A 26,764-nucleotide genomic window follows, 5' to 3' on the forward strand; every position below is an offset into this window, starting at 1 on the left:
AGTGGTATATAAATATGATGTTATGAAATCTGTTTTGACTGCATTTGTTGCAGCCTGTTAAGATTATTCTCAATTCTGATTCTAATATCTAATGCACTGGCCGTACTTCTAGCCTTAGAATCACTTTCAAATTTAACAGGCAAGCTGCTTTGAACTATTCTTGTTCTGGGGGCTGCCTGAATTGTGAATCATTTTTTGCTTAATTAAACTCTGTTAAATGTAATAAAAATTTAATAGGCAAGTCTTTATAGGCCTTTTTTCAAACAGATAAAAATGTCAACCTAAGAAAGTAAATTGAGAGCTCTGCAACTTGTCAATAGAAACTTCCCTCCAGGATGCCATGATCAGTTAATCAATGAATCTTCTTTGGCTATAACTATTTAACTAGTGATAAAAAATTTTGTGAAGATTCAATTTATGCACAGCATCTCCAATATTACTTACGAAGTGCTATGTGTGTTGCATCCTCTAAAGGATAACCTCGTTTTGCAGAATTAATGACACAGAATCCAACAGAAGACATTGACTGCTCTCTGTAATTAAACAGAAAACATAAAAATTGTACTACAAACATCTGTAATACATACATAACAATACATAACTAATTTCTAAATGCAGCTTAGCTTCTCTTTCCCTACCTCTTCAACAAATTTACTATAATAGCTAACCCAATTGCACTATTTAATAATTACACTGATATATAATTTAATAGTACAATTTAATAAATTATACTCTTTGGGGTATATATTTGAAATAAAAAATGAATAAAATGGGAATAGGTTAAATTCTCAAGTCACCCAAATCCATCCCATTTATCCTGGTAAGTTTGAAAAGATAATCAATTCTATCTTCAGGGTCTTCCTAAATTATCTAAATCCCTCAAAATTTGACTTCCATAGCTAGGTTTTATCTTATAACCAGGGCCTTTAACAATGTATGACATATTATGTCCATAAAATGGGCAGACCGTACTTTGCCAGCTGAAGTACATTTCTGTAGCAGCTGTACAGGGAGCTCTCAGCTGCTGTGCGATAGCGGCTCTTGTATTTAGGTCCCACTGTGTGAACAATGAACCGGGCAGCTAGATTAAATCCTTTTGTCAATTTTGCTTCACCTGTTCGGCAACCTGGGAACAATGGAAACAAACATAAATCTGGAGGAAAAAAACAACAAAGCAAACCATAAAACAGAGACAGTATTAAGAACTTTGAGAAATTTCAGGTTAAAATACGGACTGAACACAAGCATTTATCTCTGTTCCTTCTGTTCCCAAAATGACAGAGAAACGATATAATAGGTACAAGCACAGAGACAAAGAGAATGAGAGAGAACACAAAGCAGATAAGCACAATGAAAATTTCAGAAGGTAGAAAGTCAATGGACTAATAATAACTGACTTAGAGTAGAGAAACCTAACTGCTTGCAGAAATGGCGTAATCAATATGAAGCAAGCTGATCTGAAAAACTGTGTTGGATTCAAGACAGACTGCTTAGATTCAAATCCTGAGTCTATCAGAAATGGCGTAATCAATATGAAGCAAGCTGATCTGAAAAACTGTGTTGGATTCAAGACAGACTGCTTAGATTCAAATCCTGAGTCTAATAAGAATGGCCAAAAAACTTATCAAAAAATGCTCAACATCCCTAATCATCAGGGAAATGCAAATCAAAACCACAATGAGATACCACTTAACTCCGGTGAGAATGGCCTTTATCAAAAAATCCCAAAACAACACATGTTGGCGTGGATGCGGAGAGACAGGAACACTCATACACTGCTGGTGGGAATGCAAACTAGTGCAACCCCTATGGAAAGCAATATGGAGATACCTTCAACAGATTCAAGTAGACCTACCATTTGATCCAGCAATCCCATTATTGGGCATATACCCAGAAGAACAAAAGTCATTCTTTAACAAAGACACCTGTACCCGAATGTTTATAGCAGCACAATTCACAATCGCAAAGATGTGGAAACAACCCAAGTGCCCATCAATCCACGAATGGATTAGTAAACTGTGGTATATGTATACCATGGAGTACTAGTCAGCTATAAGAAATAACGATGATACGACATCTCTTTGGTTCTCCTGGAGAGAGCTGGAACCCATTATACTAAGTGAAGTATCCAAAGAATGGAAATACAAGCATCACATGTACTCACCAGAAAACTGGTTTCCCTGATCATCACCTAAATGTACATCAGGGAAGGATACCAATTGGATATCAGACTGGGATGGGGGGTGGGAGGAGGGGATGGGTGTATGCCTACATGACGAGTGCGTTGCACACCCTCTGGGGAATGGTCATGCTTGAAGGTGCAGACCCGGGGAGGTGGGGGGGGGAGGGGATGGAGGTATGACTACATGATGAGTACCAGGCACACTGTCTGGAGAATGAGAACGGACGCGCTTGGGACTCTGACTCGGGGGGATGGGCGGGACATGGACAATGTATATGACCTAAACTTATGTACCTCCATGATGAGCTGAAATTAAAAAAAAAAAAAAAACAAATCCTGAGTCTACCACATTCCTATTGTGACACTATAGGCAGGTGCTTGGTCTCATTATGCTTCAATTTCCTTATTTAAGGGGGATACTAATAGTACTTACTTCACAGGATTAAGTGAGTTAATATATGAGAAGTACACACATGCATTAGCTAGTACTGTTGTTATTACTGGAAAACACTAGAATGGCTCAGAAATTAGAGCCTTAAGTAATTCTAAAGGCAATGCTGTAAAGTGGGACTAAAGAGGCCAGGTTAAAACTTTATATAAAAACAGTCAAATCTGCAACAATCCCTGCCCTAGCCAGCACAACAAGGTGATGAATTCTTTACCACCATAGCAGCAGGGAGGAAGTTTATTTCCTGGAGATGCTGAACTAGAGAGTTTCTGGACTGCAGAACCCCAGGTACAGCTGAAAAGGGGGGATTTAGTTAAAGTATTATATTTAACAGTGAAAGGTCTAGCCCTTTGCCCCTAAATGGCTTCCAAACAGACATGCAGGCTTCCAACAGACACCCCTGGAGGCTTCCTTTCCAAGAAATTAAGAGGCCCAAACCAAAGGACCTACAGATTCTGATAACTGAGGGAAGTTCTCCAATAGAATAACAGGGCTCCTGTTCTATTACCTACTCCAAGACCCACCAAGCAATAACCTTTGTCTATTGTTATAAACTGAATGCTTCTGTCCCCTCAAATTCATGTTGAACCTTACCCCCTAACATGATGGTTTAGGAGGTAGGGTCTTTGGGAGGTAATTAGAATTAAATAAAGTCATGAGGGTGCAGTCCTCATAAAAGGGATTAGAGTCTTTTTAAGAGTCTCTGGAGAGCGTGCTTTCTCTCTCTACCATGTGAAGACACAATGACAAATCAGCTGTCTGCAAGCCCGAAGTGAGCGCTCACCACAACCTGACCATGGTGGCACCCTGATCTCCGACTTCTTGCCTCTAGCACTTGGGAAATAAACTCTCGTTCTTTATAAGCCACCCAGTCTATGGTACTTTGTTACAGCAGCCTGAACTAAGACATCCATACAAAGCTTCCCAGTAGCTCTTCAGTTCCTCCCTCTTAAATCCAGCTAGCAAGTGAGGAAAGCCTCTAACAAAAACAAAAGGGGGACAAAACAAACAAATACTCAAGAAATAGACAACACAGGGAAGAAAATGGAAAAAAAAAAAAGAACAAAATCAAAAAAACAAAACCCAAATCTCAACATCATAATTACTACTCTCAAAGAGGTAAAAGAAGATATAGTACCTTTGAAATAAAACCAGAAAGTTATATATATACATATATATATGTAAAAGAATATTCAGAGAATAGGAATCAGTACTCACAAAACTGTAATAGCCAAGCAAAAAATATGATAGCAGAAATGAAAAGTTCAATGGCAGGGTTAAAAACAAAGTTGAGGGAATCTTCCAGAAAAATAAAATAAAAAGAAAATGAAAATAAGAGATAGTAGATAAGAAAATCAAAGAATTAAACACAGAAGTACAGCATCCAATAGGATTCCTTCAGAGAGAACAGAAAATACAGAACAAAGGAAATTATTAAAGAAATAAAACAAGAAATTTCCCAGAAATAAAAGATGAGTTTCTAGACTCAAAAAGCCCACTGACTACCCAAACCACACAAAGGCACATCACTGTGAAATTTCAGAACACCAGAAACAAAGATCAGATTATAAAGCTTCCAAGAAGAAACTGGTAACACACAAAGAATCAGTAATAAAAATAGCATCAGATTTCTCAACAGCACTAATCAAAATCGAAAACAATGAAGCAATACCTTCAAAATTCTGGAAAATGCTTTCTAAACCAGAATTCTATTTCCAAGCAAATTACCAATTAAGTATGAAGGTAGAAGCAAGATCTCAGTAATTCTGCCCTGTTGCACTCTTCTCAGAAATCTCCTGGTAGATTTACTCATAAAAATGAAGGTGTCCCTCAAAGAAGAAAAGTGCACAAGATCTAGGAAACTGAGGATCCAATCTATCAAACAGAAAAAAGGATTTCTCAGGATGATATTTAAAAAAAAGCTCCAGTTCCAGGATAATAATTGTGTAGCTGGCACAGAGAACAGCCTAGAAGGAGGACAGGATGGAGGGTTCCAAGAGGGGCCTTGTCAAGAAAAAAAATGGAACTGAAAGATAAAGTGCTTCACTTTATTGAGAGGAAGTTTGTAGTGGTATTTAGAAGTTTGGGGTTAAGGCTAGGCACAGTGGCTCACACCTATAATCCCAGCACTTTGGGAGGCCGAGGTGGGAGGATTGCTTGAGGCCAGGAGTTCCTAGGCAACATAGCAAGACCCCGCCTCTACAAAAGAAAAAAAATTAGCCAGGTGTGGTGGTGTGCGTCTCTAGTCCCAGTTACTCAGGAGTCTGAGGGAGGAGGATTGCTTGAGCCCAGGAGTTTGAGGTTGTAGGGAGCTGTGGTCATAGTACCACACTCTAGCCTGGGCAACAGAATGAGACTCTATCTCTAAAAAAGTAAATAAATAAATGACATAAAAAAAGTCAAATCCATTAATAACCTAGAAGAAAAAGGTTACACAAAAAGAATACTAATGTATTTTCTAATTAGCATGAGCAACGTGTATATAGTCACAATGTTAATGGTGAATATCGACTTAATCAAAATTGTGACAGAACAATGTGTAATACATGTGTATGTAAAAGGGAGGAGTGGATGAAAGAGAGTTTAATCTTTCACTTCTACAGCAATAAGTCAACAGGTAATGAAAAAAATCAAGCAGTAGTTTTAGTATATTATTTGGAAATAGAAGGTTAACAATATAAGGCACTTAAAGGATTCAAAGTATTTGCCCTCCAGGAGAAGAAATCGAGGTAGGGAAGGGAAAGACAGATGATTGTTACTTTCCTTCATAAATTGTAACATAAAATTTAAGGAATTTGAAAAATAAGTACATTGATCAATGAATAGCTATAGGTACAAAATGATAAAAAAGAGAGAACCAGAAAAAACTCATTTGTTACCATTTGAGGCAGCTATTAAACTAATTCTTTGTTTTGAAAATTGGCAATTCAAAGAATTAAGCATTTGTTCTGCCTCTCCAACAGAAGGTAAGCTCTACTTTATAGAAGAATGCCAGCTAGAAAAGATGGATGAAATGATAGATCCTAGAAAACAAAACTTGATAATCTTAATCAAAGTACTAGTGTAGACAGGGATTATCAATTCAGTGCTAAAACCATTAGGTGAATGTATGATGAAGAACTGGACACGCGTAGAGCCTAGATGACACCACATAGATTAGTTTTCAGTCACAACGGGTAAAATATAATTGTACAAATGGAAGGATCCAACTGTTATCATCGCCCCAATCCCGAGAACCATCTTAGTATCAGTAATGATCTACTAACCATAATAGTCAATCAGATTTTGAATGTCTTCTAATAAAATACAACATTGAGAATACAACACAACAACATCCATGAATGTTTTAGCCAAAACTTGATTCCATTAGATATTAACTTCCAGTTTATAGGAAATAAAAACTAAATGGTACCTCAAATAAATAAGACAGATCTAGAAAGTGGGACATCTTAGAAAACAATTGGATGAGTTCACTCAACAAATCAGTGTCATGAAAATAGTACTAGATTACAAAAAACCACACAAACAAATTAAGAAACATAACAATAAGATGCACTGTGTGGTCTTGGATTGGATACCGATTTGGATAAAATAGCTGCAAAGGACATTTGTGGGTCAGCTGGAAATTTTAAGTATGGCCTGAGTATTAGATGTAATTTGTGAAATTATAACGTGGAATTCATTTGCTGAAGAAGGCAAGTTGCAGAACAGTATGTAAACAATTACCTTATTTTGAGAACGGTATATGTTTAATTATTTTATTTTGGTAACAAAAGATGTAAGAATGTGTGTATACACCCACACCACAAACAGAAAGATCCAGAAGGATATGCACTGATGTGTTAATAGTGGTGATCTTTGTGTGGTAGAAATGTTAAGTTTTTATTTATTTTTAGCTTGTGTGTATATAATTTTCTATAGTTTACATTTACCGCTTCCATAACTAGAAAATCATTATTTAAAAGAAAGGATATAAATATATTATTTTCGTTTAAAAAAAAAAAGCAAGAAAACACACATATTATTTGGGCAGTCAGTTTGCTGACTCAGTCCTAGAGATCTTTTGAGTTAGAGTTCAGAAATAGAAAAGAAGTTTAAATGTTCTGAATATTCCATTCTTGGAATTACACCTTTAGTAATCATTAACAAAAACTCTGGACACTGGAGTTATGCTAAGCACTGCTGTATTACTTTCCAATCTTTCACTTCTTTCTAGCCCAAATTTCTTCTAATCTCAAAGCTTGAATCCTGACATCGTTATAAACATTTAAACACAGTCCTGAACATATTTTTAATTCGTGTAAAATAAATACAAATTCACTAAATAAGTTTGCTCCTAGTCTTAACTGTCCAGCATGGCTACATCCTTTGCTATGGAACACTGCTGCAATGATGATCTGACTATCTGATTATTGAAGATTTGTTAGGACTTTTCAACTTCTCTTTTTTCTCTCCAAATCCTAATGCCCTCAGCAGGAAACACAAAAGCTGTTTGATACTTGTAGCAAAAAGAGTGCTAACTATAAGAGAACACAGTAAGCAAAAAATGTATTATATGAACTCTCACCCTATCAAACCCTCACATTTAAATACTGAGTAATATAGAACATTTAAGCAGCAAAATTGTACAGTAGTCCTGATTGAAGGACAAAATATCTTTCTCCTCACTTTGCATATGTAGATACTTCAACCTATATTTATTTAGGTCTGAATTATATGTCTTGCCTGGAAACAAGTAGGCAAATGAATTATCAGATGTTATCCTAATTCTTTAAAGCTGAATATCATTGTCAATCTAGTCCAAACAACAAAGACCCCAAAGAGCTTTAGTTTCATAAAATTCTTAAATTCAAAGAGTGAATGTGTAAGACTGACTTTTTTGAGGGAAAACGTGAGTACAATAAGCCAACCCTTCTTATTCCACTTTTAGGAAGCACTAATTCTTAGAAAAGTTTCACTAACTGAACTAAAGTTTTATGTATCTTCCTACCAAAGATTACAGGAATACAACAGAACTATCATACTCCCTCTTCAATTATGATCCTTTTTCAAGTATTTGAGAATAATTAGTAAGTTTCCTCTGTATCTTCTCTTCTCTGTGCTAACCCTAGCTCTTTAAACTGTTCTTTCAAATAATATGGTTTCCACAATGTCTATCACACAATAACTTTCTGTTAAGTGTATTCCAGTTTATTACTTTCAAAAAGTAGTAAATAAAATAAAATAAAATAAACACAATATACCATAGGGTACTAGTAGGACAGATAAACCAGTCTCCTTTGATTTTGATGCTGACTTCTAATGATAGAGTCTGAAATTGTTAGCTTTTACAGTAGAAACAAACAAATTATCAATACTGAATCTCTTCAATTAAAATCCTCAAGAGCTTCTATTTATTTACTAGCTACTTAAAGGATGCCTTCACTATTCTTGGTATTGGCACTGGAGGCTAATAAGACATACACTTCCTGTCCACATGAAGTGTATAGTTTAATGGGGACATGGTCATCACAGGACAATTTATAACTGTGATAAGGGCACAGGAGAAAAGTACCACAGGCTGGGAGCATATACCATGGGGAGACTGATCTGTTATGAAGTAAAAAGAAACAGTGCTCAAGAGATATAAGCCAAGACTTAAGAATACAGGTTGACAATCAAGAGAAAGAGCAACAGCATGTGGAAAATTGGGAAGGAGCGTGGATGACCAGGCAGTAAGAGAAGGTCAGTTTGACTCAAGTACTTGAGGTATGGGATAAGCCTGGAGATAAGTGAGTGAGATCTTGCAAGGCCTTTGGAGACCAGTTTAAGGAGTTTCGATTTTAAGTTTAACAGGAAGCCACTAAATGGTTTGAAGTAGGGGAGCATTAAGAAGAAATTTACAACTAAAGAGCAAAGACTTACTGGTTAGTGTGTGGAAAATCTAAGAAAAGAAGAATGGATGCAGGAGACCAGCTGGGAGAGAGGCTACGGTTGTAATCCAGGCAGGGAATGATGATAGCATACACTAGGTTGGAGGCAGTGATATGGAGAGAAATAGACTCAAGATAAACGTAGGGTGTGATGACAGACTTTATGTGAGGAATAAGGAAGATGGACGTGTTAACCCTAAGGTATCTTGCATGAATAATGGAATGGAAGACAATGTCATTATGCTGAGATAGAAAATACTTCCTTACACAATGAGGGTTGTCACACCGGACTTCCCCATCCTGAACTTGGGTAATTACTGTTTTGAACTTACTGCAAGACTTTAATTTTCACGTCTGTTAATTTTTTTCATTTTTTGGCTCATATTTCTAGTCCAGATATTTAAAAATCTAAAATATATCATCCAACATCTCCTCTGACCTCTACCAGTTTTCTATCATCTACGAATTTGGTAAATCATACTTTGTTATCATATACTAAGCTGTTAATAAAAATATAAAAAAGGGGACAGGATTAAGTATTCAGCCCTTCAGTGCATCACTAATAACCTCTGTTAAGTTTGGCATTGATTCATTAAATAAAACAGCTGAGGCCTAATAGCTAACACCAGAAATAACATTTCTTGACTGCTTAGGATGTGCCTAGCACCTAATGTCCATTATTTTAGTTTTTATGATATTAATTCTTTCCATCCCCAACTATTTATTAATCTCTTGTTTTATGCCAGGAACTGAGGTGGGAAATATTACCATCCCCACTTTAGAGATGAGGAAACTCAGACTCAGAGGTGAAGTAACTGGTCTTAACTTACACAGTTAGTAAAGGGCAGAATTATAATATGAACCTCAGCTTGGAGACTCTCTAAATATTGAGGTTTTATTTGTATACTTGTGTTAAATTTTCTTATCTTCTTTATCACCTGAAAGGCTAGCTCTAAGGTGTAGGTAAGCACGCACACATGCACACCCCATTAGGAATTTTTCCAGACCAGCTTCTCTGTTACTTTTACCAAACAACTTTTCAGTTTTATTAATATCTTTAATATTCTTTCTAATTTCTACATGCTCTTCATGTTATCTTGTTTTGCAGTTTAATTAAGGGCTTTTATTCTCGTCTGCCCTCACAGTCAAAATTCAGTTTCTTAATCAAAGAATGCAATTCTTCCCCTTCTATCCCTTCTTTCACAGAGCTAGTACTGTAAGTATTCCTATTCAAATTCTAATCTTTATCAGGTCAGAAACCAGTTGTGTTAAAAATTGTAGACGTCAAGGAAAGCAACATTTTATACAGGTAGAATTTGCTGTTTACATTTTAAGAAACATTGCTGCATTTCAAAAATACTTTTTATAAAATGGAAAGATTGAGTTTCATGATTTTCCATTTGGGCTCAAATAACAATACCAAAGGGCCACTAGGTTAGTAAATAAAAAGTTTTTCAGTTCAGGAGGATAGTTGTTTCACAAGGCTTATCAGTACAAGAAATATACAGCCAAGAAAATACTCCCAAAGATCTAACCAGCTACAATGATTGTTATTTTAAAATTTAGGAACATAACAGAGTTTTACTGATGGTAAATTCTAGGATTCAGCTTTTAACATATTTCAAAATGTGTTAAATTTTGTTAAAATGAAGCTTTAAAAGCTGTTTTTATTCAGTTTCAACAAAAGCAGCTACATCTACATAATTTTCTCACTTAAATGCAAAACATGCTTCTTCAAGGCAGAGGACATTAAAATAAATACTTCCTAAGCAATAATATACCTAAGAAAGTTCACTTGCCTTTAAGTTTTTGGAGATCCTCCTTCAAATCAGGCCCTGCAAGCATGAAGATACTTTCTGATACAGGATTCTTATCTGTGAGACTTTCATTGCTGGTATTCACAATAGCTGTACAGTTCAGTAATGCCACATCTCCTTTCCTGAGAAAACAAAGAGCAAGGTGAGGAAGAAGAGAGAGCTAAGAAACCTTGTTTCTAATTCTTTCAAACATTCTATCCTCACTTCCTTCACGATGTTAGTTTTGATAGCTCACAAGTGAAGCAATAGTACAAAAGAAATTCCTGACTTAAAAAAATTAATCTGTTATCATTAGACAGAGGGTGAGGAAAAAAATTAATCTGGAATCTTAGATCTGTAATGCAAGATCTAATGCAATTCCTATTACCCTAAAACTCACAAAACCATCATGTTATACTTTTGCTTTGTACTTATTTTTCTTTGTAACAGAATGCTTACAGAGCTGAAAATGGTTGGTTTAAGAGTTTAGACACAGCAGCATTATTCATAATAGCCAAAAAGTGTAAATAATCTAAATATCTATCAACAGATGAATGGATAAATAAAATATGCTATATCCATACAATGGAATATTATTTAGCCACAAAAAGGAATGAAGTACTGATTCAAACTACAACATGGATGAACCCTGAAAACATCATGTTAAGTCACAAAAAAAACACATATTTTATTTTATTGATTCCATTTACATGAAATGTCCAGACTCAGCAAATCTATAGAGACAGAAAGTTAGTGGTTGCCTACAGCTGAAGGATTAGGGTGGAATAGGGAGAGACTGCTGAATATGTACAGGGCTTTGGGCTGATAAAAATGTCTGAAATTGACTGTGGTTATGGTTATACAACTCTATGAATACACTAAAAACCACTGGATTGTATAATTAAAATTAGTGAATTATATGGTATGTGAATTTTATCTCAATAAAGTTTTTTAAAAAGGAAAAAACAATGAACTACTACTGATACATACAACACAGATGGATTTATATAATTCTTCTCAAAGAAGCCAGACCAAAAAAAAAAGCACACGATTCCATTTATATAAAACTCTATAAAATGTGAACTAACCTATAGTGATAGGAAGATCAGTGGTTGCTTAGGGACGTGGAGGCCGAGAAGGACAGGAAGGGGGGATTAGAAAGGAACATAGAAAAACTTCTGGAGGTGATAGATATATTTGCTATCTTCATTGTGGTGATGGCTGCATGGATATGTACATGTCAAAACATATCAAATTGTACACTTTAAATATGGGCAGTTTATTTTATGTCAATTACACCTCAATAAAGGTGTGTGTGTGTGTGTGTGTGTGTGTGTGTGTATACAAAGCAACGTTTCAACAATGCTAGGGCTTATAAGAGAAAACAGAAAATAGTTTGGAAGAAATTATAAGAAAGTGCTATCTCCTCACGATATGATGTAATCAAAGAATTACCAAAGAATCACTTTTCCATTGACATCCTTATTATAAAGAAAAGGTGATCTAATAGCGCCTTCCTGAAATATTTCAGCTGTAGTATCAGAAGAATTTAATTCATCTTCACATGAGTCACCCCAGCTTGTTAGTGTATCCACATCTACAAACTGGGAAGGTGCACCCAAAGGATCCATGGAATGAGAAGTTTGGTTTGTCTTTTCTCAAATTCCTCAGCAATTCAGTATTCACTGGAGACTTTAGCTTAAGAAAGAAAAAAAAAAGAACCGTTTTAATAGAGAAGCACAATATTACTTGAATTCCATTAAATCAAAAAACAAAACTCTACTATGAAATACTCCAATAGTACATAATGTGATTATAGTCACTTAAGTAGTCCATTAAAAACAACAGACAACAAAAAATTGCTACAGCTTTTTTAAAACCAGAATAAAGGGAGATTATTTAAGCATAAATTCTTTTCAAAGAATTACAGCCACTAAAATAATCACATGGCCCACCAGTTCTACCTTCCAGAAATAGAACTATTCATTCAACATTTACAGAGTGCCTACTATTAAAAAAAAAAGTGTTAGATGCTGCAAAAGATACAAAGATAAATTATTTGGTCTCAAGGCCACATGTGGCCCTCCAGATGTCCAAGTGTGGCCAAGTGTGGCCCCTCAACCGAATCTAAACTTCACAGAACAAATCCCTTTATTCAAAGGATTTGTTTTGTAAAATTTGAATTCAGTCAAAAGGCTGCACTCAAGGATCCAGAAGGCTGCATGTGGCCCCTAGGCCGCAGGTTTCCCGTCCCTGAAAGAGTTCAGTCTAATGATAATGTGGAGGATGTATTGAGTAAGACAAAATGAAATGCAGGGAAGTTACTGCAATCAATTAGTACGAGATAAGAAATGTTTCAACTAAGTAGCAAAAGAGATAGAGAAGGAGGCATAAATTTAACAGGCAAAATACAAAGAAAGAATGAACAGGAGTTGATAATTTATAGGATATGGTATATGAGACAGCAGTGTGGTAGGTAGTTGGATGTACTGAAATATGGAAATCAGAAGAGGAGGGTGATAGGAAGACATACAGTATCAAGTACTGAAGAGAGGTCATGGGAAATTCCACCAGAGAAAAGGACAATTTGCCAATAAGTCAGACAGATGTTTCAGCAAAACGGTAGGTTCATTCAACCAATAAATCTTTGTAAGCATCTATTATGCATTAGCTAGTATTCTGGGTACTGAGGATATGCTGTTGAATAAGACAGAGCAAGTCCCTGCCATTGGGGGGCTCATGCTTCTGTGGAGAAGAGATGAGACAGTAGGTGATAAAGAAGCAAGCAGGTACTTAACAGTATGACTGGAGGCAGTAAGTATTATGAGAGAAAAGGTGATATCCGAGCAGAGTTAAAGTGGGAGAGCAAGCCATGTGACACTCTGGGGAGTGTTCCAAAGGAAATAGCAAGTACAAAAGCCCAAAGGGCAGGAAGGAGCTTGGTACATTCTAGGAAGCCCAAGAACACCCCTTTGGCTAAAGTAGAATAAGCTAGGACTAGGTAATGAGTGATAGGTGACGAGGTTGGTGGGAGAGGGAAAGGCCAGATGATATAGTTTTGTAAGCCATGATAAGAAGTTTAGATTTTTTTTGTTGTTGTTGAGACAGAGGCTTGCTCTGCCACCCAGGCTAGAGTGCCGTGGCATCAGCCTAGCTCACAGCAACCTTAAACTCCTTGGCTCAAGCGATCCTCCTGCCTCAGCCTCCTGAGTAGCTGGGACTACGGGGTCGTGCCACCACTGCCAGGTAATTTTTCTATTTTTAGTAGAGACAGGGTCTTGCTCTTGCTCAGGCTGGTCTGGAACTCCTGACCTCAAGCAATCCTCCTGCCTCAGCCTCCCAGAGTGCTAAGATCACAGGCGTGAGCCACCAGGCTGTGCCAGAAGTTTAGATCTTATTCTAAATATGAGGGGAAGCTATTAGAGGATCTTGATCAAGATAATGACTAAGTATAAACAACAGAGATCAGTAGAAAATGATAATAGTAATCTAGGTGAGATGATGGTGGTGAGAAATCTTAGATTTGGAATGTATTTTGAATCAACAAGACTTGTAAAATGAATATAAAGGGTGGGGGAAAAGAGAAGAATCAAAGATAACTACTAGATTACTTGCTTAAGCAACTGAGTAGATGGTAATGCTATTTACAGAGATGGGTGAAATTGGATTAGGTTGTAGAGTGGAGTGATAATCAAAAGACTTTATTCTTATGTCTTTTTGGATGTGCTAAGTTTGAGATGTTGCGTTTACATCAAACATACAATTGGCTATATGAGGCTAGAGCTCAGAGACAACGTTGGGCTAAAGACATAAATTGGAAGTCTCAGCATATGGATGGCATTTAAAGCTATGGAAACTGGACAAGATAGCCTAGAGAGCAAATGCCAAAAGACAAAAGAGATCCAAGGACTGGATCCTACAGCAAAATTCAGAGGTTGGAAAGAGGACAAGACAGAAAGTGAGATGAAGGATTGGTAAGAAAGGAAGGAAAATCAAGAATGTATGGTAGCCTAAAAGCCAAGTGAAGAAAGTATTTCAAGGAGTGCTTGAGAAGAATCACAGTTCAATGCCATGGAAAGGCTGAGTACAGGACTAGGAACTAGTGGATGTGGTAAGTTAGAGGTCGCTGGCAATATGAACATACATGAGAGCTGATATATGATCAGGGAAAGAAAGTTGGTGTGTGAACAGATCCACAGCCAATATCATACTGAATGGGGAAAACTTGAAAGCATTCCCACTTAGAACTGGAAAAAGACAAAGATGACCATTGTTACCACTTCTGTTCAACATAGTACTAGAAGTTCTTGCCAGAGTAATCAGGCAAGAGAAGAAAATTAAGGGTATCCAAATGGGGAAAGAGGAGGTAAAACTATTGCTCTTTGCTGATGATATGATCTTATGTCTGGAAAACCCCAAAGATTCCACCAAGAGAATTCTGGAATTGATACATAAATTCAGAAAAGTCTCAGGTTACAAATAAATCTATGTACACCAATCAGTAGCATTCCTATACACCAACAACGGTCAAGCTGAGAATCAAAGACACAATACCTTTCACAATAGCTGCAAAGAAAATAAAACACCTAGGAATATATGTAACCAAGGAGGTGAAAGATCACCACAAAGAGAACTACAAATCATGGAGGAAGGAAATTGCAGATGATGTAAACAAATGGAAAAACATTTCATGCTCATGGATTGGCAGAATCAACATTGTTAAAATGTCCATACTGCCCAAAGTGATTTGCAGATTCAATGCAATCCCCATCAAAATACCAATGCCATTTTTCACAGATCTAGAAAAAAATAATTCTATAGTTTGTTTGAAACCAGAAAAGAGCCCAAATAGCCAAAGCAACCTTAAGCAAAAGGAACAAATCTGGAGGCATGACTTTATCAGACTTTAAGCTATACTACAAGGCTATAGTAACCAAAAAAGCATGGTACTGGCACAAAAACATATACATAGACCAATGGAACAGAACAGAGAACTCAGATATAAAACCATCCACATACTGTCATTTGATCTTTGACAAAGCAGACAACAATATACACTGGGGAAAAGAATCTCTATTCAATAAATGGTGCTGGGGAAAGTGGATAGCCACTTAGTAGAAGACTAAAACAGCCATACCTCTCATCACTCAAAATTAATTCAAGAAGGAAAATAGACTTAAACCTAAGGCATGAAACCATAAGAATTCTAGAAGAAAATACTGGGAAACTCTACTAGATATCTACCTAGGCAAAGAATTTATGAAGAAGACACCAATGGCAATCACAGCAACAACTAAAATAGATAAATGAGACTTGATTAAATTAAAAAGCTTCCTCACAGCCAAGGAAACAATCAATAGAGCAAACAGACAACCTACAGAATGGGAGAAAATATTTGCATGCTATACATCTGATAAAGGACTAATAACCAGAATCTACAAAGAACTCAAGCAAATCAGAAAGAAAAAATCAAACAACTCCATTAGAGAGTGGGCAAAAGACATGAACAGAAGCTTTTCAAAAGAAGAAAGATCAATGGCCAATAAACATATGAAAAAATGCTCAATGTCACTAATAACCAGGGAAATGCAAATCAAAACTGCAATGAGATATCACCCAACCCTAGTGAGAATGGCTTTTATCAAAAAGTCCCAAAACAACAGATGCTGGCATGGACTCAGAGAGAAAGGAACACATACGCTATTGGTGAGACTGCAAACTAGTTCAACTGCTTTGGAAAATAGTATGGAGATCCTCAAAGACTAAAAGTGGACCTATAATTTGACCCAGCAATCCCACTACCAGGTATTTACCTAAAGGAGAAGAAATAATTTTATCAAAAGACACTTGCAGTCGAATGTTTATTGCAGCACAATTCACAATTGCAGAGATGTGGAATCAACCCAAATGCCCATCAATTCATGAGTGGATTAATAAAATGTGGTATATGTATACACCATGGAGTACTACTCAGCCATTAAAAAAATGCATTAATATCTTTTGTAACAATCTGGATGGAACTGGAGACTATTTTCCTAAATGAAGCATTGCTAGAATGGAAAAACCTCTACCACATGTACTTCCTATTAAATTGGAACTAACTGAATAGCACTCATGTGCACAGATGGAAGTAAAACTCAATGGAAATCAAGCAGGTGGGAGCAGGGAGAAGGAGATGGGTGAAATCATACCTAACAGGTACAATGCACACTATCTGGGCATGGGCACACTTATAACTTTGTCTTAAGCAGTACAGAAGTAATCCATGTAACCAAAACATTTGTACCCCCATAATATTCTGAGAGAAAAAAAGAAAAGGAAAGGTGGCCTGTGACCTTCATTTGTGAGAAATATCTTGGTATGATCCTAATGTTTGTTGTCAGAGTCAAGGAGTTCAAACATGCCCTTCCACAACTAATTCCTTGGTGTTTCTTGCCGAGAGACATGGGATACTAATTGAAATAAAACTAGATCTAGCATAATATGCTAATTTCTGTATCAACATTATGCAGTAGAAATAAGATCATTTATATAACAGTTTCAGAAAATGTAGATTATACTATAATAAATTTGTCTTGAATTCCTGACCTCAAGTGATCCTCCTGCCTCGGCCTCCCAGAGTGCTAGGATTACAGGCGTGAGCCACCGTGCCTGGCGTATACTATGATAAATTTGTATGATGACAATTCTTATTTGATAATAATTACTCCTTTAAAATTATTTTGAAATAAAGAAACTAATTTTGTCTAGAGGTTGGTGTTTAGTTCATCCAATGGGCCTTTGATACTGGAAGCAACCACGAGTTTGTTATCTGTTTATAAATATTCAGACTTAAACCAGATAAGCCAAACGGAGGACAGATGGGGACTATACTGATTTATCATGGTTGAATTGCCTCAAGCTCAATGGATGGACACTTTGTAGAAATTCATAATTAAAAAAATTATTTACAGATTTTTGATGACAACAACCTATACTGAAAGTTCTTAACCATAATCTAAAAAAAAATTCCATTGAACATAAATACAGTTTTTAGTTTGCAAACTTGAATGCCAACTTTCAGAACAGAATGGCTTCTTTAAAATAACTTTTCTTTCTGACTCTAAGTAATACCTGGTTACAGAACATTTGAAAAATACCGAAATTAAGGGAGAGGGAAAAAACTCTTAAATTTTGATGTATTTATTATCCTTTTCTGTGATAGTTAAAATCATACTAAATGTAAAATTTTGAAACCAGCTTCTTTAGTATTTTAAGATAAATATTTCCACATGCAGTTACCCAGTGAAGCAGAGGCAGCAGGGTACAATATAAGAGTTTGGGCTCTGCTATCAGAAGGTCTGAGTTTGGATCTAGGATCCACCACTTAATAGTTGTGTTATCCTTGACTCTAAGCCAGAGTTTCTTTATTTCTAAAATAGGGGTCATTAACTCCTAGGATTATTGTGAGGAGTAAATGAGACAATCTGTGTCAAAACTGCACAGCAGAGCACCTGGTATAAAGCAAGGCACGTTAAAAGTTACCTGTTATAACTTTCTCAGAGCCAGTGTGAAAGTCACCTGCACCATCGTCGAGATGAAAGTATCTCTCCAGGTGTGGTAAAAACCAAAGTACTCTGTCAAAGACTTCTAACAGGCACCAGACAGACATATCAAATACAAATTGCTAAATTAAGATATGCTCTTATATATCTCAATGTCCTAAATTCCCTTGTAATGGCTTATTAATCCCTAACACCTAGGTTAACCCAATATCTGTTTTCTCTGATTCTACTCCTGTGTCACTAGAAAAAAGAAAATCAGGTGATTGTCCTGCCTGCTGTCAAAACAAATGCATGCCTTCTAACCTCAGGTGAGCCCTCTATCAACATCACCTTCCTCTCTTTTAGACTGCTTGCTCCGAGGAAGCTATGCCCCATGACTTGAGGACACTCAAGCAGCCAATGGAGAGGCCCCCATAGGAAGAAATTAAAGGTTCCTGCCACCCACCAGCATCAACTGTCAGGCATGTGAATGAATCACCTTGGAGTGGATTCTCCAGTCCCAGCTGGGCTTAAAATGACTTCATCCCCAGCTGACATATTGACTGCAACCTCACGAGAGAGACCCTGAATCAGAACCACACAACCAAGCCACTACTGAATTCCTGACCCACAAAAACTGCAAGATAACAAATGCTTATTTGCCTACTATGTCCCAGGCTTCATTCATTCAAGCACCTTAGGTACTTACTTTCTGTCCAGTAGAAGAGATGGAGCCACAAAAATCACACAAACATATAATCATAGAAACAAACACAGTTAAAATCTGTGATAAGTGAGTTATAAAGAACAAGGGGAGCTAATCTAGCTTGGTGAAGCAGAGGATGTCTCTTCCAGAAAGTTACAGTTAAGACCAAAAGCAGCACAAGAGTTTTACAGACAGAGGTAAGGGTAAATATGGGAGCTTTAAGGCGATAAGGAGCCTAGGACACTAAAGGAACTGAAAGAAGACCACTATGGCAGGTATATATCTAAGGTGTGTAACATATCTAATACCCTGTGGCTCACTAATCCTTACAATAATTTCACAAAGTAGGTATTCTAACTCTTAATTCACAGTGAGGGCATCAAGACTAAGAGGATGAAAAACCACCTAAGGTAACGTAACTAGTAAGTGGCATGCTGAGATTCAAATCAAGGATGAGTTGGTACTAAAACCCAAGCCACTCCCACTACATCATATCACATTGACTCCTCTTCCTGCTGCTCTGAGAAAAGAAAGATCACGGTTCAATTACCTTAATGTCGTTCCAATTCAAAATTTATCTTCTTTCCTTCTAACTTCCAAATGCTTTTAAGTTATATTCCACATTTCTAAACCTGCCAAACTCCCTTAATTTAAGCATTTTACTCCACTTGATGATTTCTCCTCTTAAGAGAGTGTAATAACACCAATTCACCCTTCACAACATCTTCATCTCTCCTTCTCCTTAGTCTTCCTATTCTCAAAATTTTTCTATGCCATTTCTTCTTCAGAATCTCAAACTCCTGTTTTTCACCACTTAACTTTTTAAGAGTAATCTGTTTTGCAGCTCTACTTCCTCTTCTGCCATTTATTCAACCTATTGCAGTTTTGCTTCTTCTTTATGACAACGCTAAAATGACCTCTTTCAAGGTCAACAATAACTTCCCAAATGTCAAATCCAAGAGTTAATTAAAATTTAGTCACATTTATTATTGATCATCCCCTCCTTGAAACTCTATTATCTTCTTTGACAGTATACTCTGGTGTTTCTCCTATATCTTCAATCATACCTTGTCAGTACAGTTTGTTGGATCTTCGCAGCTTTTAAAAGTCATTGTGACCCACAATATACTGGATGTTAAACAGTATTAAGTAATGCTCATAGCTCTTATTGTAGGGCAAAATTTAATGGCATTTTATGGAAAGTGTCACAGCATTTAACAAAGGTTGAATTCTTTTTCAGCTCCATCTCTAAACAGAAATAGATTTTTCTCATCAAAAAGAGATTAGAATCTCCCCCTTCCCTAAACACACACATCTTGGTAATAAAGCAAACGGAGCCACAGACCCAAGCTAGGCAGGAAAACCTGATCCCTGAAGGAACAGTGGTTCTTAATATTCTCAAAGTTCCATGCCCCTTTGAGAATCACATGAAAGATAAGGACCCTTTCACCCCCCAAAATGTGTGTGCATGGGCTCATATAAACACAGATTTGCAAATAAATTTGAGAGGGTTCTCAGACTCAGATTAAGAATCCAAGTGACAGAAAGAATGCAGAATGAATGCTCAAGTGAGGGAGGGAGGAGGGGAAGGCTACGGTAATTTATAACCACAACCAGAATTTTGGATAACATTAAAGGGGAGCAAGACTTTCCACTGAAAATCAATCAGTTCTGTTCTTTGAACAAGTTCATAAGCAAAAACTAAGCCTTAGTAAAAATGGCTCCTAAAGCAAGACATTAATGTCCTAGTGTAAAAAAGCCTACATGGGATAAATAGAAAATTACAGAATGGATCAGATCCATTCCTTAGCCATACTATCTTCAGTACATTAATGGAAGAGCACCTAAAGACACAGAGAACCCACTATGTATCCTTTATAATGCTAATGATACAATGTAAACAGTTCACATACACTGTATCTTATCTTTTCCCCCAAATCCTGTCATCTTTTAGTTTAAGAAGTCCTCTAAATATTGCCGTATATGAATAACTGGATTGCCTAGAGAGATCAGCTTTTATTGTTCAAGACTGGGGAAAATTGGGCAGAATGCCTTGGATAACTGTCTCAAAAAACCTGACTTTGCCTGGATAAAAAGAAAATGGTATCATTTGAGACAAAAAAATGAGAACTTTTAATCTGTTTATCCTCCCTTCAAAATGTTTACATAGATTACATAGGCCTGGATAAAAGTATAAGAGTTGGTCCATGCATTTAGCCTCCATTAATTACTAGCTCTATTTCATTGTGTTTGTATAAATTACAGGTTTACCAGTCTTCATGTCTTTGCATTTCACTATTTAAAAGTTCAAAGAACGTTAGAATATTGTGCACACTACCTTCATCCAACACCAAATCTATTATAACTAAGAATCATTTTATGCAAATAAAAAGATTGACTTTTTTTAAAAAAAAGTTTCTCAGTTGGGAAATTAACTGAATTGGTCAAATATGTCAAGAATACAGTGCAACAAAAACATTTATAAGCCTGTCAATGGCCCAGGTAAAATTTAACATAATCCAAGTCACCCAAAGCACATGGCTAACAGTGAATTAGTAGTACCACCTTCATGTTAAATGAACTGCACTATGTTTCAATTACAAGTATTAATACACAAGCCTACTTGAAACTTAAATAAGAAAGTAGGGTTATACCCTTGAAATAATGTATAAGGAATTTTTAAAGAGGTATTATCTTAGCACTCAATCACAGTTGTTCTGATACCAACTGTTATTAAAATTTTTTTCATCTATGGTTGTCCCTTCCCGTAATATTTAACAATGCAACAGATTTTTTTAAAAAAATCATGACTCATTCAAATATAAAAACAAACACATGTTCAAGATTTTAACTCAAAAGAAACCAGGCAGATGGCAGATAAAAGAAATTCCATAAATTAGACACATTAATAAATTGGGAATATTGAAATAAACATGCAAAAGGAGGCAAAGCTTTCACTGAATCTCCAAGAGATAGGAGAGAATTTGCATGTCTAGAAAAAAATTACGTAGCATCAGTTATCTACAGTTTACATGGTTGCAAAATAGCTTTGTGAGAATCGAATCATCCAAGGAATGTTATTTAGATAGAATCTAAACTATGTAGTTTTCCACCGAAGAACACGCTTTTCTTTCTAAAATAACATAACGGGCAGCACCTACAGAAGGTATTATACATACCCACCCAAATGTCCCCTTCCCCACCAAACTTCTTGAAATAGTAGTTTGTTGCCACAATTTCTTCCCTTCTCATTCATCCAGTCCATAGCAATTTTGTTTCAAAACACCTATGCCCCCCCCCAAAAAACCATGCCGCTTCAGCTATCCTGTCTCATCATATGCATTCTCTACAACTGCAATTGTCTTGAATATGGAAGATTAGCTGAACATGTCTTAAAAACCTCAAGAAATGTCTGAAGAAAATCAGATAATGTAGACAAAAGTCTAATTTCTAGGCTGGCTACAGATATCTTGCTCACTAAGCGATGGCAGGAGCTTACTTCTATTGTATAAGCTAGATGTTAGCTTTAATTTTGCATAGCTCTAGACATCAGAACTCAAACTGATGTCATACTTCCATGCAGCTCAAGAATAAAAGCGGGCAGAACTGCAAGAAAGAAAACCTAATTCCCACCTGGTAACAGAGCACCTAAGCCTCAGTCAGCAAACAAGGAGGAGACAGCCCTGGTCACTTCCCCCTCAAGCGGCCAGAGAGCGGAAACACAAAGCCAGGCCAATGTCACTCCTGGGATTGCGGGGACCCAGACAACTCAGCATCCTGTGCTCAGCGTTTACTCACCCCTGACCCGAGCTGCTCTCGGTTCGTGGAACGCCCAGTCCACAGGGGCGGCAACATGGACTTGACTTTGGGGCTACAACTAGCAGAGCTCCCGGCCGCCCTATTCCACCTGCACCCAGGGCGCGAGCCTCCTAGGCTACGGCCCCCACGTCCCTCGCGCCCGCGTCTGCCTACCCTCTCTCTTCTCGTCGACACGGCGTCCCCGACAGGGCCTTGGGTGAGAACCCAACCAGCAGACGAGGAAGAAGCGCCAGGCTCATTCTTCCAGAGAACGGACAGAACCAACCCAGTGCCCGCACCCCGTCCCCGGGCCGGGTCCCGTGCGCCTCCAGCCGCGCCCCCAGGCCGCCCCGCCCCGCCTGCCCTCCCGCCGCGTCCGGCCTCTCACAGCACTCCGGCGGTCCCATCCGGGCGGCGGGTGGGGCGGGTCAAGCTCCTGGTAAAAGGCCGCCGAGCGACATCTCCGGACAGCCCTCAGCAGAAGCGCGTGGGCTAAGGCGAATCAAAGTCCCGGGAGGCAGGAGTGATCAGCTGCCAACGCTCTGGGCGGCGGAACACCGGCTTCCGCTCCCAGCCAGCGCTCACCAATCAGAGCCCGGCTGCTGCGTCATTTCCTCCTAGAAGGCAAAGGGAACGTCTGGCGGAAGAGGGTCCCGGAACGGACCCGGAAGGGGCGGGTGCCGTGGGCGGGCCCAGTCGGCTGGAGCCTCGTGGAGGCTGAGGTGAGTCCTGGAGGTGCGCGGCCGCGGCTGAGCGTCTTTGCGCCGCAACTTGTGTCTGGCAGATCCTGGGTGCGTCTTGCGTGCTGTCAGCAACGGCCGAGGCGGGGGTATTTGGGGAGGGTCGCTAGGGCGAGGGGGACGCTGGTGACTGCGGGCGTCCCCACGGCGGTACTTGGGAGCGGCTTGGCTGCCCCCGCGGTTGGCGCGCGCAGGGGAGAGCCGCGTGACCGCGCGTGTGCACGGGCTCGCCTGAGGATGCTCCGACAGTGCATTAGGTGTGCGGAAGCCGCCTTCGCCCTCTCCTGACTGAAGACTTGGTTTAGGGATGTGTGACAGGTCTGTTTCCGCCTTGCAGGCCTTGAGTGCCTCACAGAAACGGTTTATTGGGGGCGGGGCGGGGAGCTGTGTGTTAGGAAGCGGGGGGTGATGAGGTCTCGGAGGAAGGTCAGCTCGTGAGCTCTTTCGAAAAAGCGGCGAGATCTGTGCAAGTTAATCAAAAGTGACCAGGGCCACGTTGTATGGAAAGTAGTTTAAAAATTGGGGCCATGAAAAAGGCTTCGAGAATTGGGTTTACCGGAAGGAAATGGGCCTCAGAGGATAACAGTGATTAAAATAGGTAGAGGAGAGAATTCTATATGGTATTCTAGGTGAGCGGAACAAAAGCAAAGTCACAGGACAAGGAAAAAAACCAACCAGCCTAACAAGAGAAGGGTATTCAAAAATAAGGAGGCACAGATAGAATGAGTTTTGGGAAACTGGCAAACGATTTAGCCCTTTCAAGGGCTATTGAGTAGCCCTTGAAATTTGAAAAGATTAGTCGGTAGTATTCTGATTTTTAAATGAGAAGAGTGAAAAACAGGGAGGCAGAGGTGTTAGGTGGAAAACTAGTGCAGTAGCTCAGTGATAAAAAGCTGAAACTGAAAGTGCTGGAAAGAGAGTGATCCTACTTCAGAGAAGCAACCAGGTAGAATTGACTGACTGAAGAGAAATAGACAAAGACAAGCAGTTCAGCATAGTGATTAAAAGCAGAAATTTTGGAGTTAGCCTGGCTGGCTTGGAATCTGGCTTTGGCACTTAACTATCTGAATGATTTGGCTAGCTATTTAGCATCTCTGGGTTTAGGTTTTTTGCCTGTAAAATGGAAATAAAAGTAATAACCTGCCTCGTAGCAATTATTTGGAGAATTTTTTACACTTTTATTTACAATGTGCTAGATGCTTTTCTAAGTGCCCTGCATGCTAACTCATTTCATTAATTACCATATGTCATTGAACTGCATATGTTTACTTAGTTATATACATTTAGTATTTCAGTTACCATATTGAAGCACTAAGTCTTGGCTGCTCCAGTAATTTTTATTAATGAGCCAAAGTTTATTACAAGGTTGTGAGTCTGAGCAGCTGGAAAGATTGTGTTTTAGAGTCAGAAAAAATGAGAGGAGTTCAGGAAGTAAGGTAGATGTGCTTATAGATGTGTTAAATGTGATACCACAGGTATTCAAGTGGGGATGTCCACTAAGTATTTGGAACTCTATAGTGTTCTGGAAATAGAGATGTGTGAGTCCCTGGGCCTAGGCATGGCTATGTGAATTCGCCAAGGAAACAACTGCAGGAGGAGGTGGTAGACGGCCAGACTCTAATGTGAGGAGCAACTACATTTAAGAGGTTGGAGAAATTGGGGAAGAATTAATCAAATGACCTAGGCTTAGAGCATTATCAGCATGTTAGTATTATCTTTTCTTGATTTTTTGATTGGCTTTATGTTAGTTTATGAGAAAAACAATGAGGCCAGTAAGTGATTACTAACAGAAAATAGTAGCAGAGTTGGGATTGAATATTTTTCTGTTAAAGTAGACTAAAATAAGCAGCTTGTAATCAGAAAGAAACCCTATAGAGATAAGCCAAACAACAACAAAACAACCAAAAGAAACAGCTCCCCCCCAAAAGGCTATAACTTCTTGTAATCTTGTGTTTTTTAAATTGCGTGGGTGTTTTGAGGTATGCTTTTCACTTTTTCATGTTGAAAGCTGACAAGATTGGCTCGTTATCAACTCCTTCACCTCTTGTTCTTTTATCCATAACCAGCGTTTTCAGTGAATTTGGTAAAAGTGCAGAAACGATGGTATCTTTCAAACATAGTAGGCCAAGTTGCTCTATCATTTTTCTGTGCCAGGAGGAGGTGGCTGCTCTATTGTTGAAATCCAAGGACAGAACTGCATGAACTAGAACAGTAGTTCTCAAAGTGTGGTCCAGGAACAACAGCAGCAGCAGCATCACTTGGGAACTTATTAGAGATGAATTTTAGGCCCCACCCCAGACCTATTGAATCAGAAACAGGTGCTGGGAGATGACATGTATTCATAAGCCCTCCCGGTAATTTGGATGTATATTAGAGTTTGGGAACCACTGTACTAGAAGGTAAGCACCATGAGGTCAGGGATTTTGTCTTATTCAATATATCTCTAGTGTCTGGAACAATGCCTGTCTAATTAATAGGTTTATAATAAGTATTCATTGATAAATATGTTCATTCTCATGCTGCCAACCTCAGTGTAAAAATTTTGATGCTGGTTGAAAGGGCAGAAGTGAATTATTCAGCTGCATTGAGGCTGTACTGTCAGATATTCATGAGGTGGGCATGACAGTTTGAAACTTGAGAAGTGCAGGATTGATTACATAATGAGTCAACAGTGAATAAAAAATAAAGATGTCCAGGTATTCTAAGTCAGTGATTTGTTCAGAGTGAATAAAGTTAAGTCACAAGTTACATGGTTTTAACCACATGATAAACAGTTCGTATTCACTAGCCTAGCAGAACCAAGACACCTGGAGAACTGTGTTTTCTTTGTTTATATGCACAGATTGCCTCACCTGTGGTATCGTCATAACATGGGGCTCACCAAGCAGTACCTACGCTATGTTGCTAGTGCGGTCTTTGGCCTGATTGGCAGCCAAAAAGGTAATATTGTCTTTGTGACACTTCGTGGTGAGAAAGGACGCTATGTGGCAGTACCAGCCTGTGAACATGTTTTCATCTGGGACTTGAGGAAAGGAGAGAAGGTGAGCCAAAAATCAACTGGGTTGATATTGATTTATGGGTATTTGAGGATGGAGAGGCAGAAGTGGGAGAGCTCTAATTTACCATGCACGGGTTTTTTTTGTGTGTGTGCCCTTGGAAGAGAAATCTTTTTCCCTTGGGTCTAGATAGTCAAGCATCAAGTTCCTTTGTGTTTTTCTCCACTAAATTCTGAAAACCACAACCAAATAGGAGCTTATTTCATACGTGTCTATTTGTAGGAATATTTATAGGTCGTTATTTGTGGTCATTATTTATTCCTGATCTATTTTTCTCTACCAGTTGTATTTTTCAAGTTCTGCTTATACTCATGGCCAGTTATAAAATATTAAGCATTTAAAAGGAGTATTACTCTGCTATGTTGACCTTTTTCTTAGTTATACAGATGAGGCCCAGGGGTTACTAAACTAGGCTGTCATAATCTGACTCTGAATTCCCTAAGCTCACTGCTTCTGCCATATCAAATGTAGGCATTTTTATCTTGTCCATTCATTATGTAACTCCGAAGAGATTACTTCTTTGATACTTGGCACTGCCCAGAGTCCCTTGGGGATACGGCCACTGTAGTACTCTGTTGTCATGTGGATTGGTTTGCCATAAAA

The 26,764-nt window shown here is 38.2% G+C and overlaps 2 protein-coding genes across 6 annotated transcripts in view; one reads left to right on the forward strand and one right to left on the reverse strand.

The window, feature by feature from the left end:
- The window catches only part of GDAP2 (ganglioside induced differentiation associated protein 2), a 63,059-nt gene extending 40,074 nt beyond the window's left edge, over positions 1-22,985 (reverse strand). The window contains exons 1-5 of one of the 3 annotated variants that reach the window (XR_006734053.1): positions 22,754-22,926; positions 11,794-12,036; positions 10,342-10,481; positions 973-1,126; positions 445-533 (exon numbers count right to left, since the gene is read on the reverse strand). Coding sequence is in view for 2 of the 3 variants with exons in the window: in XM_045546923.1 (XP_045402879.1) it covers positions 445-533; positions 973-1,126; positions 10,342-10,481; positions 11,794-11,969 (559 nt within the window). In the remaining variant the exon portion in view is untranslated. Of the gene's footprint in view, positions 1-444; positions 534-972; positions 1,127-10,341; positions 10,482-11,793; positions 12,037-22,539; positions 22,700-22,753 lie in introns of those variants that run through there. The other 2 variants (XM_045546923.1, XM_045546924.1) reach the window with 2 other exon arrangements.
- A 72-nt stretch (positions 22,986-23,057) lies between these two features.
- The window catches only part of WDR3 (WD repeat domain 3), a 28,343-nt gene continuing 24,636 nt past the window's right edge, over positions 23,058-26,764 (forward strand). The window contains exons 1-2 of one of the 3 annotated variants that reach the window (XM_045546921.1): positions 23,058-23,087; positions 25,948-26,146. In XM_045546921.1, the coding sequence (XP_045402877.1) occupies positions 25,976-26,146 (171 nt within the window). In that variant the 5' untranslated portion in view covers positions 23,058-23,087; positions 25,948-25,975. The other 2 variants (XM_045546922.1, XM_045546920.1) reach the window with 2 other exon arrangements.

Source organism: Lemur catta, chromosome 3 (genome assembly GCF_020740605.2).
Source record: "Lemur catta isolate mLemCat1 chromosome 3, mLemCat1.pri, whole genome shotgun sequence".
In the NCBI taxonomy this organism is placed as follows: Eukaryota; Metazoa; Chordata; class Mammalia; order Primates; family Lemuridae; genus Lemur; species Lemur catta.